This window comes from Cynocephalus volans, chromosome 3 (genome assembly GCF_027409185.1).
Source record: "Cynocephalus volans isolate mCynVol1 chromosome 3, mCynVol1.pri, whole genome shotgun sequence".
Taxonomy (NCBI): Eukaryota; Metazoa; Chordata; class Mammalia; order Dermoptera; family Cynocephalidae; genus Cynocephalus; species Cynocephalus volans.
This window is the reverse complement of record NC_084462.1, coordinates 86,221,933-86,239,212: the sequence shown is the minus strand read 5'-3', so window position 1 is coordinate 86,239,212 and position 17,280 is coordinate 86,221,933. Positions and strand designations below refer to the sequence as shown.

The 17,280-nt window shown below is 37.7% G+C and overlaps 1 protein-coding gene across 5 annotated transcripts in view; it reads right to left on the bottom strand.

Annotated features, from left to right (window-relative positions):
* Positions 1-17,280, bottom strand: part of MYO5A (myosin VA) — a 187,007-nt gene that overhangs the window by 77,711 nt on the left and 92,016 nt on the right. For 3 of the 5 annotated variants that reach the window (XR_010022885.1, XM_063088963.1, XM_063088966.1), the window contains exons 7-11: positions 16,358-16,478; positions 13,438-13,545; positions 11,459-11,565; positions 2,535-2,800; positions 1,684-1,765 (exon numbers count right to left, since the gene is read on the bottom strand). Coding sequence is in view for 4 of the 5 variants with exons in the window: in XM_063088963.1 (XP_062945033.1) it covers positions 1,684-1,765; positions 2,535-2,800; positions 11,459-11,565; positions 13,438-13,545; positions 16,358-16,478 (684 nt within the window). In the remaining variant the exon portion in view is untranslated. The remainder of the gene's footprint in view (positions 1-1,683; positions 1,766-2,534; positions 2,801-11,458; positions 11,566-13,437; positions 13,546-16,357; positions 16,479-17,280) is intronic. The other 2 variants (XM_063088965.1, XM_063088967.1) reach the window with 1 other exon arrangement.

The following is a 17,280-nucleotide window of genomic DNA, read 5'->3' as shown; positions in this document are numbered from 1 at the left end:
AAAGAAAGAGAAACAAGAGAGATCAAAACACACAGGCAGAGACACGAGGCCCCTGAGAAATAGAAAAACTAGCCAGTCCCCAATGCGGCTGGCACTGGTTCCTTTTATTTCCAGTCATTTTGTGCCAAAATATACTGGGAAAGAGCAGAATGCTGGGGCATTGATTAAAATGTTAAGAAACTCAGAAAAACCTTGAGAAATGAGAATGCTTAATTTCATTTCTGATTGGTTTTTATTAATATTCCTTATGCAGAGATGAAAAATACATCAATCATATTAACACAGAAATAGTCATAAGCCTAAGGTTTTAAAATCACCTTTACATTATTTCACTATGCTAAGCAGATTAATTTGCTAAATAAAGATGGCTCAAATTTTTATCAAAGCAAATACAATATTTTAAAAAATCAAACAGTCTAAAAGGTTTTATAATGACATGCAACAATCCCTTGCCCCATCCCTCCACAACCCCTGGCTCACTGCCTAGAGGCAAACCACTTGTAATTCTCTTAGCTATTTCTTCTGATATTTATTTACATATTTCTAAAGAATATGCTTATCAGCTACTTTCTTATTTATCAATAAAACATTATCTATTCATTTTGTGATAAGATAGATGAGGCTAAATTCACATATACCACCTCTCTGCTGCTCCTATGCTATCCGCCCAATATTACTATTTTTAGATCCTTTTCAACTTTGCAACTTAAAATAATATCTTTAAACTTCTATTTTTTGTTCATCAAATATAGACCATACCATTTGACCTCTTTCTCTATAAGATGAGGATATTAAGGGTGTCTTTCCTGCCTATCAGCTCTTTTCTCCTCTGTCTTCCAATTTCTACAGGTGACTAATTTTTAATATCCTTTTTCATCAATAATAACCACCCCCAATCTTGCACTTAAAACTGTGCCTGGCACATGATCAGCACTTTACATATTCCAGCTCATTTAATCCATAAAACCATATGCAGCAGGTACTATTAGTATCTCCATTTTACAGAAGAGAAAGTTAAGGCCCAGGGAGGTCAATTAATTTGCCCATGGTCCCCAAGATAATTAATACAGAGAAGGATTCCAACCCAGGCAGTTCACCTCTGGGGTCTGTGACCTTCACTATTACAATCATCTGCCCCTCATTTTTTTAAGCACCTCCAAATTTCCCATCACCATGGTAATACTCTAAGATAGTTTACATTACTACTTCACAAGAACCATTCAGAATATTCCCATTGCCATTGTCTCACTAAATGTAGCAACCTGTTGAAAAGAGAATATGTGAAGTTCTGATTTTTAGTTCTGACATCTTGCTAATACAGCAAATAAGCATTAAGATAGTTATAACTCCACAATTAGCTTCAGAATAACCAACTGAAGGAATCCCTGGGCTCAAAGCTTCATATTCCCTATGCTTCTACCTAACATACTTCCTGCTACTCTCACGCTATTTAATTACCCCAAATTTTCATTACTCTCAGACAGCAATTCAAAGATGACCTTGAATTCCATCTGGACCATAAAACATTTTTCTAATGATGCATCATTTATTAATCATCAGTTCCTCAGCAGTTTAGTTATTCTAAACCTCATATAATAATTATAATTCATCACCAGGCTTTAAAAAAAGACTAGAAATTCAACAGAATAATTTACAGCAGAATATTTTAAAGAAAATTCTTACCATGTTGAATTGTTGCTGTAGTTTTTCATTTGCATAATTTATGCAAAACTGTTCAAAACTATTTATCTCAAATGTTTCAAATCTATAAAAAAATAATATGAAAAGGTGAGAAAAGGAATAGCTTTTTAAAAAATATTCAAAAGGTGAACATTAGGAAGAAAGAAATGGGAAATTCTCCAACATGGTGAAACTTTCTTTCCATGTCAGTGAAGTTAAAGGTTTGTAAGTCAGTAACAGGGAATATGTACCTAGTAAATGAGCATCAGCCAAGGAGCAGAGAGATTTTTTTTAAGGCCCGCAGCATGCAGAGGTATTCAACACTATGAGTTTTTAAGGTCTCATTAATCCACAAATGAGGAACAACAGAATTATGATAAAGCCATTGCTCTTGTCAACTTACAGACTCACAGTGTCACACATACTTAGAAGGGTAATAGAAATAGAGTTCCCATAGGTTCTTTTAAAAAAAGGAACCAGAGAATGAAAAATTAGTTATCAAACAAAGGTTTTAAACAGTTAAAGAAGGGTATCCAGAGAAGGTAAATAGCAAGTGAAATAAGAATTTTAGAAATTCAGTGATAATTTACCACATGAGAGTCTGAAAATCAATTAATTCCATCTACTAGCTTGGTAAATTAGCTCCAGATTTTTTTTTTTTTTTTTTTTAGTTTTAGTGAAATTTTAAGCAACATGCAACTACATCACTGTCATCAAGGTACTTTTGAACTGTGAAAAGCAGGATGTCCATTCTCTTTACCAGTAGGAGACAGAATCAACTATCCACCTACAGTTACTAGGTAATCTCTAGAAAGAAAAGCTCTCCAGTAGACCAGTAAGTCAAATATACTTACCCATAAATGTCCAGTACACCAATAAAAGAGTGCTGTTTGACAGCAGAATGGAGAGCCTGATTAACATGATCTACAATCCAGTTGAAGAGCTTGGCATAGATGTGCTTGGCCAAAGCATCACGGGCATTAGTGGCCTGTAACTTGGAGATGGGCTTGATGTATGTCTCTGTGGCAGTAGCCAGCTTCCGATGGCAGAGCCAGTGACACATCTCCTCATAGTCCACACCCATGAGGTCACAGAAGATGCTGAGAGGTTCATGCTTGGGCTGCCAAAAGAGAATGGGTTATTTCTTATGATCAGATCAATCAAGTAAGAATTTCCTGAAAAATGTTAAAAAAGAAAACAAACGAAACTCAGCAATTTCTTTGTTATAATGAACACCAAGATCACTAAAAGTTGATCAGAGATAATAATCTCAATCATCCATTAAATTAGCATCTAGGCAGCATTTTGCAGTCTCTTTTAGGGCTCATTTCAAAATTACCTTTTCCTTTGTAACTCTATTGTATTTGTATCTCTCTTAAGGCACATCCACATTCAATCAGAAAATCAGTCAACAAATACAAGCGTACTTCAAAAAGTTCATGGAAAGATTTGTATTATCTTTTAATTCTATTTTTCCATGAACTTTTAAAAGTACCCCTGTGTTTACTGAGTAACTATTATGTGCCAGTAAATAAAAATGGACATGGTCCCTGACCTCCTAGAGCTTACAGTCACTAGAGGAAATGAATCTTAAGCAAATGATTGCTCCCTAAAACGTAAAATACTACAAAGAAAAAGGACACTATGCTAAGAGTCCATATGAGAGGACTGTGCTTTATCCAGGGAGGCAGGAGACAGTTGTCTTGAGAAATGGAATTGAGATCTGAAGAAATGGAAGGTGCTGACTGGGTGAGAAAGGGTTTTCCAAGTCGAGGGAATAGTTGGTTAAAAGATTCTACTGTGGGAGAGAAACCACCAACAGGAGGGATTGAAGCTGAGTGAAGGGGAAAATGTATGAGAGGTCTTCAAAAAGTTCATGGTAAGGGCCGGCCCTGTGGCTCACTCGGCAGAGTGTGGCACTGGCAGCGCCATGGCCGCGGGTTTAGATCCTATATAGGGATGGCCGGTGCGCTCACTGGCTGAGCATGGTTCAGACAACACCAAGCTGAGGGTTGTGATCCCCTTACCGGTCAAAAAAAAAAAAGTTCATGGAAAATAAGTATTATGAAAAAAACTATGCATGGGGCCTGCCCGTGGCTCACTTGGGAGAGTGCGGTGCTGATAACACCAAGGCCCCGGGTTCGGATCCTATATACGGATGGCCGGTTCGCTCACTGGCTGAGCATGGTGCTGACAACACCAAGTCAAGGGTTTAGATCCCCTTACTGGTCATCTTTAAAAAAAAAACAAAAAAACTATGCATGGACTGCAAAATTTTTTTGCACCAATGAAAACGTGTACTAACTTGGTATAATATGCCCAAATAGGATTTAGTTGGAAACACTAAGAAGGATAAAACATCAGTTTGAAAAGAGCCTTTATCAGAGCAACAGGAATTCTGCTAAAAATCGAAGCAAGAACAAATATTAAATTTATGGTGAAGCTTGAGCAAAGAATGGTGAAATCACTGATGATTTACAAAAAGTTTATGTAACAACACCCCCCTCCCAATTAACAGTTTACAAATGGATAATTTGTTTTAAGAAGGGGCATTACAACGTTGAAGATAAAGCCTGTGGCAGCTGACCATCCACATCAATTTGCAGGGAAACAAGTTAATCTTGTTTGTGCCCGAACTGAGGAAACTGAGGAAGACTGACAATTAACAGTAGAAACAATAGCCAACACCACAGACATTTCAACTGGTTCAGCTTACACAATTCTGAGTGAAAAATTAGTTGGGCAAACTTTCCACTCCATGGGTGCTAAAATAGTTGTACCCGGATCAGCTGCAGAGGACAGCAGAGCTTTCAATGTAAATTTTAAACAACCAGGATCAAGATCTTGAAGCATTTCTTTGAAGAACCATAACAGAAGATGACACATGGCTTTACCAGTACAACCCTGAAGACAAAGCACAATCAAAGCAATGGCTACCAAGAGGTGGAAGTGGTCCAGTCAAAGCAAAAGTTGACCAGTCAAGAGCAAAGATCGTGGCAACAGTATTTTAAGATGCTCAAGGCATTTTGCTCATTGACTTTTTGGAGGGCCAATGAATGGTAACATCTACTCATTATGAGACTATTTTGAGAAAGTCAGCCAAAGCTTTAGCAGAAAAATGCCCAGGAAATGTTCCCCAGACAGTCCTTCTCCACCATGATAATGTTCCTGGTCATTCTTCTCATCAAACAAGCACAATTTAGCAAGAGATTTGATGGGAAATCATTAGGCATCCACTTTACAGTCCTGATTTGGCTCCTTCTGACTTCTTTTTGCTTCCTAATCTTAAAAAATATTTAAAGGGCACTCATTTCCCTCAGTTATGATTGTAAAAAAGACTGTACTGAAATGGTTAAATTCCTAGGACCCTCAGTATTTGGGGATGGACTAAATCACTGGTATCATCACTTATAAAAGAGTCTTGAACTTGATGGAGTTTATGTTGAGAAATAAAGTTTATATTTTTTATTTTTATCTTTTAATTCTATTTTTTTTTACTTTTTGAAGTTACCTATTAGATGAATCCATAGAGATAGGCAAAGGGTACACCATGGCTGGCCTTTATCCTGAGAGCAGTAAGAGGCCACTGAACAGTTTTAAGCAGATAACTTTGTAGTTATTTGTATGACTTCTTTAATTAGAAACTCTAATGATTTTCATGCCCTTGTATCTCTTAGAATGCCTTCCATGGGCCTTGCATGAATATCTGTTCCATACTCATTTAATGCAATCCATGTTACTGCATTATGTTTTTCAACATCTTCACTCACATGTATCAATTGAATCTGGTAACATTCTTGGGGAATAGGCAAGGTGAACATTGTTGTCTCTAATTGAAAAATGAGGAAATAAGATCCAATTGAACAAATAGCTTATCAAAAATCACATGGCCAATTTATGTCAGAGTTGGCATTAGAACCTGGGTCCCCTGCCACCCTCATACCTCATATCCCTTCTTACTCAGCTCTTCCTTCCTTCATCCCCCCTCCTCCCAAGAAACCACTTCAGATAGAAATTAGCACCATCACTAACAATCTAGCTCAACTCTCTTAAAGAACTTCTATATATATAACTCCTTTATAATATATAAAGCTATATATCAGCACTCTGTAAACATATTCTATTTGAATGTTGTTACTATGTTGTTCTATTAGATCAAGGGTGTTAACTGTTTGGTTCAAATTTTCCACAACTTTACTCACTTTCAGACTTCTTCACCTATCAATCACTGAGAGAAGTCAATAACCTCCCTACAATAGATTTGTCTATTTCTTCTTGAAATTTTTGTTGATTTTTGCTTTATACATTTTGAGGCTATGTCATTAAGTACATACAAGTTTAGGACTTCCTAATGAATAAAATTTTATTATTACAAAGTGACTCTTTTTTCTCTAGTACTGCTTTTGGCCTCAAAGTCTATTTTGTCCAATATCAACATAGCTCTGCCACTTTTATTCTAGCTAGTACGGTATGTCTTTTCTAAACCTTTTATTTTCAAACTTTCTGTTACCTCTACCTTTTAGAAATACTTCTTTCAAAAGCTTAGATCTAAATTTTTTAATCAGTCAAATAACCCATGTATTTTTACTGGAGCATTTAACCCATTTTAAATTATTTATTTCTATCTTATTTTGCGCTTTTATTTGTTCCACCTTTCCTAAGTTTTTCCCCTCCCCCTTTCTTGCTATATTTTTTTTCAGCCCATTTTCCTCTCTACTATTTTTAAAGGTTTACTTTCTGTTTCTATTTTTTATAATAGAAGTATTAATCAGCATAATTAACTTAATATAATTAAATAAATAACACTAACTCCAATCACCCTAATCTATGTGCTTTGCTACGAAATATTTCAGTTCTACTTTTTTTGGAGTGGGGGTTGGGGGGACTGATGATTCACTTTTTTAAACTTTTTATTTTGAACTAACTTTAGACTAATGAAAAAGTTGCAAGAATAATGCAAAGAATTCCCCTCACCCAGATTCCCTAAATACTAATTTTAGCACATTTGCTTTTTATCATTTTCTTTCTGTCTCACTTTTTTACATACATATACATACACATTATTTTTTCAGAAACTTGTGTGAGTAAATTGCAAACACAATGCTCTGGTTGCCCTAAGTATCCCAATGCACATTTTCTGAAAACCAAGGATATTATCTTACATAATTACAATGTAATGAACAAAATTTAAAAATTAGCAATGATAAAACCCTATTATCAAACCTGCAGATCTAATTCAATTTTTTGCCGACTGACCTAATAATGACCTCTATGAAAAAAAGAAGAAAATTTAATGGTTCGGGATCCAATCTGGATATGAATTTATTTACCATGTCTCATTCATCTCTTCTAATCTGAACAGTTCTTTACTCTTTTTTGTCTTTCGTGACCCTTACATTTTTGAAGAGTCCCTCAATTTCAGTTCGTATGATGTTGCTTACCAGAGAAGTGATGTTGCAGTCTCCTCAGTGTGTCATATTAAAAATTATGTGATATTGACTGGCCCCATTGCTGGTAATGTTGACTGTGATCTCTTGGTTAAGGAAATGTCTGCCAGAATTCTCCACTCTAAAAATAACTATCTTTCCCTTTATAATTAATAAGTATCTTGTCAGGAGTTCTATCTTTTTCCAGTCCAATACACTATTCATTATTATTGTTTTAATTAATTAAATTTGATCTACATTTGCCCATATTTTACTAGCTTCTTAGTTCACCATTTCTTCTTGCATCTTAGATCTTCTATCTGGAATCATTTTCCTTCCACCTAAACTATATCCTTTAATGTTTCCTTTAGTGAGAGCTTAGTGGTGACAAATTTTCCCAAGATATTTTAACTGAACATACAATTCTAAGTTAATAGTTTTCACTCTAAGCACACTGAGGATATTATTCCACTGTTTTCCGGTTCTTATTGTTGCAGTTGGGAAGTGAGTGAGCAGATTAACTGCTATTTCTTCAAGGGCAATTTGTCTTATTTCTCTGTTTTAAGATTTTCTCTCTTTCTCTGGTATCATTATGATGTACTCAGGGGTAGATTTCTTTTTGTTTATCCTGACTGGGATTTTTTTGACTCAGAGTCTGTGGTTTAATGTTATTTTCACAAGTTCTCAATTTCTTAGTAATTATTTCTTTGAATATTCTATCTGTCTCATTCTTTTTCTTCTCTAGGAATTCTCATTAGATTGAAATTAGACTTTATTACTCTATCCTTTCCCCCTCTTAACTATTGTTTCAAGTGCTCCATCTCTGATCCCTGTCTTGCATTTTGGGTAATTTCTTCACATTCACCTTCTAGCTTATCAGTTTTCTCTTCAGTTGTGTCAAGTCTGCTGTTAATTTCTTTTGACATTCTTAGTAGGCTTGACTCTATTTATTGTTTTTCCTAGATCCTTCTAGTTTGTTTCATCATGGGACTTGTGATTTTTGACTGTGAGCCAATATTTCTTGTAACTTTTCCCACAGGACCTCTTGAGACCTAGATTGAAGGTGGATCCTCTAAAGTAGATTTGCATTTGCTTCTGTTGGGCACCTTGGGTACTACCAGCCCAGGATAAATTTAAGTCAAGTTTTCTGTACATGGCTTTTTGGGACCATCCAGGAACTATAAAATCAGGCTAGGAATATGTGTGAGGGTCAGTTTATTGTCATAAACTTTCAGGGAACTATTTTTCCTCCTCCACTTAGCACCAAGGTGTTGGTCAGACTAACATTTCTTTATACTCTTAGAGTGGGTGGTGGGCAAGTTTACTACTAGTTCCCCGTTTAGGGTGTCAGCTTTAGGCAGGGGTTCTCCTTTTTGATTCCCTGTTTACATGAGTTCTGGGCTTTATTTTTGTCTTCTGCACCCCACCTTGGCTATGAAAACCGAAGTTCAAGGTCATTGGGTTCAGCAAATGCCCCAAGGTGGGGCAGAACTATCAAAAAGAGATGTTGTTTTACCAGTAACCTATAAAGCTCATTTAGTTTCCACCTATCCCAAATACTGAAACTGTAGTACTCACAGTTATCATCAAATCAACAAAACTGACAAGTGCTGGTTAAAAAAAGGTTACAAAATTTCAATAGGAACTAGATGGAAGTAACTTCTAGACAAGTTCCATGGACTATAAGCACTCTTCCTCCAAGATAATCATTCTAGACATCTCAAATAGGAAAACAGTAAACTGAAATTTTAGGAAAGACTTTCAGTGAAGTGATATATTAATATTTAACATTAATGATGACTTTCTCGATTAGGAGAATCCTGACATTTGGAGAAAGGTCACATTGGCGGAGACAGAAATGCAAAAATCAATGAGTTCATTTTAAAGAGAGCCAGTCTGGACACTAATGTCCAGAGTAGTATTATTCATAATAGCCAAAAGTTGAAACAACCCAAATGTCCATCAACCAATCAATGGATAAACAAAATGTGGTATCTCCATACAATAGACTATTATTCAGCCAAAAAAAAGAATGAAGTACTGATACATGCTATAACATGGATGGAATCTGAAAGAAGTTAGTCACGAAAGACCTCATTTTATATGACTCAATTTATATGAAATGTCCAGAATAGGCTAATCCATAGAGGCAGAAAATAGATTCACTTGCTTAGGGCTGGGGAAATAGGGGTGTAAGGGAGTAACAGGCAAAGGGTACAGGGTTTCTTTCTGAGGTAATAAAAATATTTTACACTGACTGTGGTGCTGGTTGCACCTATCTGTAAATATACTAAATATCATTTAACTGTATACTCTAAATGTATGGGTATGGTATACTTTAATGGGTATGGTATACTTTAAATGGGTATGGTGAACTATATCTCAACAAAGCTGGTTTTTTAAAAAAAGCCTAGTAATGTTTCCTTAGAAGAAATTAGTGTTTAAATCAGAATTATTGTTTTGCTTTTAAAAAACTGACATTAGGAGAAGAGGCTGGGGGCAGAAATCATGCATCTAAAATTAGGATCCATGACATAGGAAAATACACATCAAATATCCATAAAAGAAATCATGAAGATCAAGCTTTCTGTAAATCAGATTCCCTGCCCATCTTAGCTCTTGGTCCTTTGACTAATAAATCATTCATAATACAGGGTTTCTCTTCAAATCATAAAGTCATTTATTTTATATCTCACGCATCCAATGTAGCACAAAACTACTACATACAGAAAAGGCAGAAAATAGATTCTTTTCTCACAGGAGTAGGAAATCTGTTTTTACACGAGGGGCTATATAGATCCAGAGAAAAAAGGCAATCAAGAATGAGTTGAATAAAAAACAATCTAAATTAAGGCCTTAAGAATGTTAAAATAATATGGTTCCATCCACAATGACCTCAAATCTCAGTGGATAAAGACAAGCAAGAGAGACCTTTACAGAATGTGTAATTTGAGCTACAATAAAGGAAATCAGAAGGGGTAGGATGTATATTAGAAGAGATACTATGAGATCTGCATGTTAGAAGTGAATAAGAGCTGACCAGAGAAGAAAAGCAATTGTAGTGGATTGAATTATGTACCCCCCAAACTCCCTGAAGCTTGAATTGTGTCCCCCAAGTTTTACGTATTAGAAACTTAGCCCCCACTGGGACTGTTAAGAGCATGGGAAATCCTATTATGGTAATCGAAAGGTGGAGCCTTGAAGAGGTGATTGGATTGTAGGACCATGCTGTAGTGAATGGATTAAAAATGGTGGTCAGGGGCATGGTTCTGAGGGCTTAAAAAGAAAGTGAATGAGAAGCTCTCTCTCTTTGCTCTCTCTGCTTCCACCATCTTGCAATGTGAGACCCCTGGGTCACTGTTGCCACCACCAGATGGACTTTGGACTTCCCAGCCTCAGAAATTGTAAGTGATAAGTTTCATTTTCTTTATAAATTACCCAGTTCCATGTATTTTGTTATAAGCAACAAAAATGGACTAATACAGAAATCAACCTATCCCAGCAGAGAGAATCTGAGCAAAGGCAGGAGAGCGGCAGCTTGGCATGTTAATGGCTGGAATACAGAGTGTGAGAAATAGTGAGAGATAGGCTGAATAGGAAGTCCATGGTAGATCATGAAGGGCCTTCCATGTCATGCCAAGTAAGGTGTTTGACCTGTTCCTGAAGGCAGTCGGGAGTCTTGAAGGATTTAAGTAGGGGGATGACATTATCCCTCAAAGATCCCTCATCTCTCTTGAGAGAGATGGTATATATATACATATGTGGGGAGGAGAGAGAGAATTTATACATTTTACTAGATGATAGATATGCATATACTGTACCATATACAATAAGATTAAAAGGGATAAGTCAATTTCTTATGCCCCTACTGCCCACCATCTAGTTACTCTTCCCAGGAGGAACCACTGTTAATGGTTTCTTCAATAATATTTAAACCATATTACATTCCCACAGCTGAAGACATAAAGTTACCAATTCTTGGTACTTATGTCATGGGCCAAATGAACTTTTCTCTCTAGGCTCACTGATCCAACTTTTATATCTAATATTTCCTGCCTCTTTTATAGAGATCAGATATGTATCAAGTTCTCTCTCTCTCATTCTCTCTCTCTCTCTCTCTCTCTCACACACACACACACACACACACACACACACATACACTGTGTAACAGGGAGCAGAATCCATTTTTCTCTATTTTCAGCTCAAGATTTTCCTTTGGATAATGTATCTCTTTGATAATTATCTCTCTGACAATGTTAATAGAGAGATTTCAAATATATTGCTTCTATAAAGAATCAACAAAACTAAAATGCAATTCAACTACCATCACACTAAGCTTATTCTGAACTTACAGGTATTGTGCAGCTATCTGAATCTCGAGATGTAAATCCAACATTGCCTAAGTGAAGGATGCCAGCAAGTATTCGGAAAATTCCCATTTGATAAGATTCACTAATTCCTGAAACAACAGAGTAAATGAACAAGTGATTAATTTCAGAACATCAACTAAACAATTATAGCAGATCATTTTAGGCCTATTGTGAATTCATGAATACTACCAGACGTTGTGTCATAGATAATAACACTTTCATCTTCATTGACATTAACACATTAGGTAGTTTAGCATCATGGGGGCTACATGGCTATGGAGTGTGACTGGTGTGCCTCTGCTACTGATCTACTAGCTCACATGGGCAGGTAAACTCACCCTTCCTTCTATGCTTCCATTTTCTCATTTGAGATATGGGGATAATAGCGACTACCTCAAAGGGTGTTTGTGAAGATTAAGAGAGAGAACACACCTAGCATACTTAACACATTATGTGACACATGGTAAGTGATAAACAAATGATTGTCATCACTGTCACACTGGACTTAGTATTTTATTAACATTATTACCATTTCTATTTATCTCTACTCCAAATGCAAGTGGTAGCCCAATAAGGCTGTTTTAAGTCAGATAATTTAATTACTTCTTCTAATTACAGAGCAAATACAAGTCAAAGAGAACCCAAGACAGAAGTGTTTAGGCTGGTATTGTACCTCAGCCTGATGTGTCCAAATGTAGCATTAGAGCAGGACCTAAAGGATAAGGCAGGAAGAGAAAGCTGGACAGCCTCTGGCTTTTATCAGATCTGGCTTCATTTTTCAGTAAGGTAAGAATTATCAGAATATTAGATATAATTATATGCAAGTAGAAGTAGTAAAATTATTTTAAAATATGTAAACTTATACCAAGTAATTGAGAGTTGACTTTATAATGAATATTTTTGCCCTCTCTTGCATCATGGTTTTTTCAAATTCACAATTTTCTATTTACAAACAGATTTAGTCCTAGAAGTGTTTTCTAGTGTTTTTCAAACGTTAATACACACATGAACTACCAATGAATCTTGTTGAAATGCAGATTCTGATTCAGCAGGTCTGAGAAGAGGTCTGAGATTCTGCATTTCTAGCAGGCTCCACAGTGGTCCTGGACCACACAATGATTAGCAATGCTTTCAAATTAATTTACCTGAGGGTACTCCTCAAAATACCAACATATAATTTTAGAGTTATTTATATTCTGAGGTTTTTAAAAGACAAAATTCATCTCTAAAAGTTGTAGACTACAGTTCTAAAGATTAATTTATCCACATGTCCACTGAACATTTTTTAAACCCTGGAAACAAGATAGTGACATATGAACTATTTAAAAAATGTTAGAATAAGGGCCAGCTCGTGGCTCACTTGGGACAGCGTGGTGCTGACAACACCAAGTTAAGGGTTAAGATCCCCTTACAGGTCAACTTAAAAAAAAAAAAAGTTAGAATAAACTACATATAATAAAATGTTCTGTCACCATGCCAGCTCAGCACATTTCCCAGAAACAAAAATACCCTGAAAACAAACATACAAATGAAAACCCCCACAAAATGTAAGCTTGTACAGGAAACAATTTCATTTAGCTTTAGGTTTCTGATTTTAGTAAAAATGTAAGCAAAGAATTATAGTTAGTCCTACCTCCCCTAATGCCCCAAATGTGTTTTTTTAAACAGCTTTATTGAGGAATAGTTTGCATACCATAAAAATCACCCATTTTAAGTGTGCAATTCAATTATTTTAAGTAAATTTACAAAGTTGTGCAACCATTACTGCAATCTGATTTTAGAACAGTTCCCACACCCCAAAAAGAAACCTCATGCCTATTTGCTGTATAAATGTGTTCTATAAGGAATGTTAAATCTCCCAGCAATACTCACCACTTAACACAAAGCCAAGCCAATATTCCAAAGGTTGATTGAGTCTAAAAGCTATTACTCATAAGAGCTCAAGAATAAAATGACATTACCTAGCAAAGTGCAGGCCTGCCTGGTGTGTGCCATCTCCTTTGCATCATCCACTCCTTCAATCACAGGACTGCCACCTTGCTTCGTGTAATGAAAGTTACCTGCATTTCCTGAAATGAAAAAAAAAAAAAAAGTTTTTCAGTCTATGAAAAAGTCTTGCTTCCACTTTTATGTCCACTCTGAATAAAAGAGAGTGATAGCACAGCTAGGTGTACAGGATCTGGAGTTTACATGTGTTTTCAATTTTATTTTAATATAAAACTCAAAATTAAATAATGGAGTGTGACTTCCAGTCAAGATGGCAGAATAGACAGTTCCCAGCGTCAACTCTCTCCCACAAATCAATCAATTTACAACTATAAAAATGTAGCATCAGCCAAGCTGGGACTGCTGGAGCTCAGGGGAAGAGGAGGAGAGACCTACTGAGTTTATGAAGGCAGGAGAAACCTCGATAAGAGAAAGAAAAAACTGCTCTAAGCATCTTGGGCTGCGGCTGCTTTAAGGCTTGAGCTGCTGAGCGCATGGAGCAGGAGCCGGCAGAAGCTGCAGCTGTGTCCTTCAGATGGAGTTACTTGGAGGCAGCAGGGGAGAAGAGGGCCTTGGTGGCCCCCAGGACAACAAGAACACTAATAGGGTTCCCGTGGACCCACATAGGAGTAAGGAGCCAGAACAGCTGAAAAAAGGGAACCATTCAGAGGTCTGTGAGTCATCGCAAGGGACCGGCGCAGGGCCCGCCCCAGGGCCCGCCCCATGGGAAGTGTTTTGAGTATGTGCGGTGGGGGAGACGTGCCCAAGAGAACACTAAGACACAGCAAGGACAGCTGACTTGCCCCCGCAATCAGCACAGGACCACTCAGAGGAGACTGGTCAGGAATGCAGAATTGCATGGGGTGCAGTTTGATGAAAAAACTCAGGCCCAGATCAGAGTTTCTACATAACACAGATCCACCGGGTCTCTGGAGTGCCAGAAGTACCTATAAGGTCAACCATTAAGCCCTAAGCTGCGTAAAGCCTTCCCTAGGGAAAAAGCAGCAAAGCAGCAATTTAGCTAAACCACACAGCTCAAGTACTGGTTCCCACAGGAAGTTCCCCCGTGTTAGAAGTAAGCAAAGGACAAAAAACTAGTTCTGGCCTAGGCATACCACCAGCACCTTGGGGCCTGCCTGGGAACCAGAGGCTTGGAGCCGGGATCGGACCCCACTCCCACATCCTGGCAAACGATGCCAGTGCCTTGGGGCCTGCTCAGGGACCTGAGGCATGGAGAAGGGTACTAGATTCCCCTCCCACAACCAGGCACACCGAGCCAGTGCCTTGGGGCCTGCCCAGCCACACAAAGCATGCAGCCAGGGACTGGACCCCCTCCCACAACCAGGCATGCCACACCAGCAGCTCAGGGCACACCCAGTGACCCAGGGCATGGAGAAAGGGACCAGACCCCCCTCCAACAACTAGACACACCGCACCAGTACCTCAGGGCCCACCTGGTGACCCAGGGCATGGAGAAGGGGGCAGGACCCCCCTCCCACAAGCAGGCACACTGTGCCAGTGCCTTGGGGCCTGCTTGGTGACCTGGGGCATGGAGAAGGGGACCAGACCCCCCTCCCACAACCAGGCACACTATGCCAGTGCCTTGGGGCCTGCTTGGTGACCCAGGGCTTGGAAAAGGGGAGCAGACCCCCCTCCCACAACCAAGCACACTAAGCCAGTGCGTCAGGGCCCGCCTGGGGACCCGAGGCATGGAGAAAGGGACCGTAACCCCCTCCCACAACCAGGCACACTGTGTGAGCACCTTGGGGCCCACCTGGTGACCCGAGGCACGGAGAAGGGGACTGTACCCCCCTCCTACATCCAGGCACAGAGTGCCAGTGCCTCAGGGCCCGTCTGGGGACCAGAGGCATAGAGAAGGGGACCAGACACACCCCACAACCAGGCACACTGCCAGCACCAAGGAGCATGCCAAAAACATCACCTCCATGTGGGTGGCCCACCACAGCCACCACAATAACTATAGCTGCTGCAAAAGCAGCTAGACACCACAACAACTATGCGGATGGTCCATCAACCACTGGAGTGCATTCACACAAGGAGAGTCACCAGCAGAGATAAAGAAAAGAGGATGCCTGTCTCCACAAAGCCTGTTTCAGAGTGACAGAAGAAGCATCTGCTCTACGATAATATTGGGGGACCTGATCACACCTCTCAGCATTGGACAGATCATCTAGGCAACAGTTTAACAGAATAACCATTATTCTTTCAGAATGAGAGAAGAAATCTAGGGTAATTAAGGGGGGAGGGGAGAGATTGGACAAGGGGCATAAAGAATAATTATGATCTGTAACAATATATATGCTAGTAATATTGATTTGATCAACATATCTCAATGTTCAACCCTCAAAAAACGTATAATCGATTTTGATTCAATAAATAAAATAAATTTAAAAATAAATAAATAAATAAATGGAGTGAAATATTTATAGTTTATTTATCTTAACTGGTGAAATGAACAGTCCTTCCCTAAAGGTTTTATTCCAATCTACATGCTATGATAATTTCCTCAAACAGTTTACTCCCCTCATCAGAAACCTCCAGGCCTCCATCTGATAAACTCCTTTCAATTTTTTTTCTTTTAATCAAGGCAAATTTCAAACATATCCAAAAGTAGAGAGGCTAGTATAATGAACCCCTATGTACTCATCACCCATCTTAAATAAGTATCACCTCAAGGCCAGTCTTGTTCCATTTACAGAGCCACTCACTCCTTCCCCACCCTATGGGTTGTTTTCAAGCCAACTGGAGACTTTTTATCATATTATCCATAAATATTTCAGTATGAGATAAGCTCCATTTTAACAAGTAAGTTTAGGAACTTGGAAATGAACGGAAAACAGTATCAGCACAATAAATATAACACCATATTCATACCTAATCGCAGCATTTTAAATTCGGGTAACTTTGCTGAGGCACAAAGCTGATAGAAGATATGATAGTTTCTCTCCTCTTCTGCCTTTGAAACAAGAAGAGTTTTCAATTGCAACATTTTAATCTAAAAATCAGAAAATTCTATCATAAAATAAAAATTTAATATTTAATTATATCATTTAGTGAAATAAATTGTCCTTTCCCAAATTTCCTAATTTTTTTAGTTAGTATTAAGCATTATGATTTATATAGTCTATGTGCATATGGATGAGTGTACATGTGTTGGTCACATGCAATATAAAATACCTAATAGTAATGCTTTTTGAATTAGTGAACAGCTTGATTTATGAGACTTAAGAGACCAGTGCTTTAGGGAGAAGCTAAAACCATTTCTTTGCAATATTCAATACTTTTTTTCTAATGGTATCTCTTAGATTCATGGTCTTCCTAGCACTTTGACTGGAAAAGAATAATCCCATCTTTGAAAATATTTTAGAGTGGACCATCTACTGTGGTTGTTTGTAAGAAATCCACAAATGCGCTATATCATCTATACTGTTTTAGATTATACATTTTAAAACCAATAACTTTTATAAAATATAAAAAATAAATTACTTACAACTATAAGGCCAAATTTCAGCACCTCCTGAAAGTCTTTTTCCATATATACATACCTCAAAAATACAGTTGCAATAATATTGTTCAAACAAAATTGAATCCTAATACTCTATCATCATATCCTTGAATTTTGCAGTGTATTTAGTTGATAAAGAATAGTACTCCTAAGAACAAGGTCAGGTTTGATGCCCAAAGGAAGCTGATGTCTGGTAAAGAAAACTTTTAAGAACAAAAGACACTGAAAAACTTATAAATACACAAATGATCTCAAGCATGATTAGGCAAGAGATCAGATGATTCAGTACTCA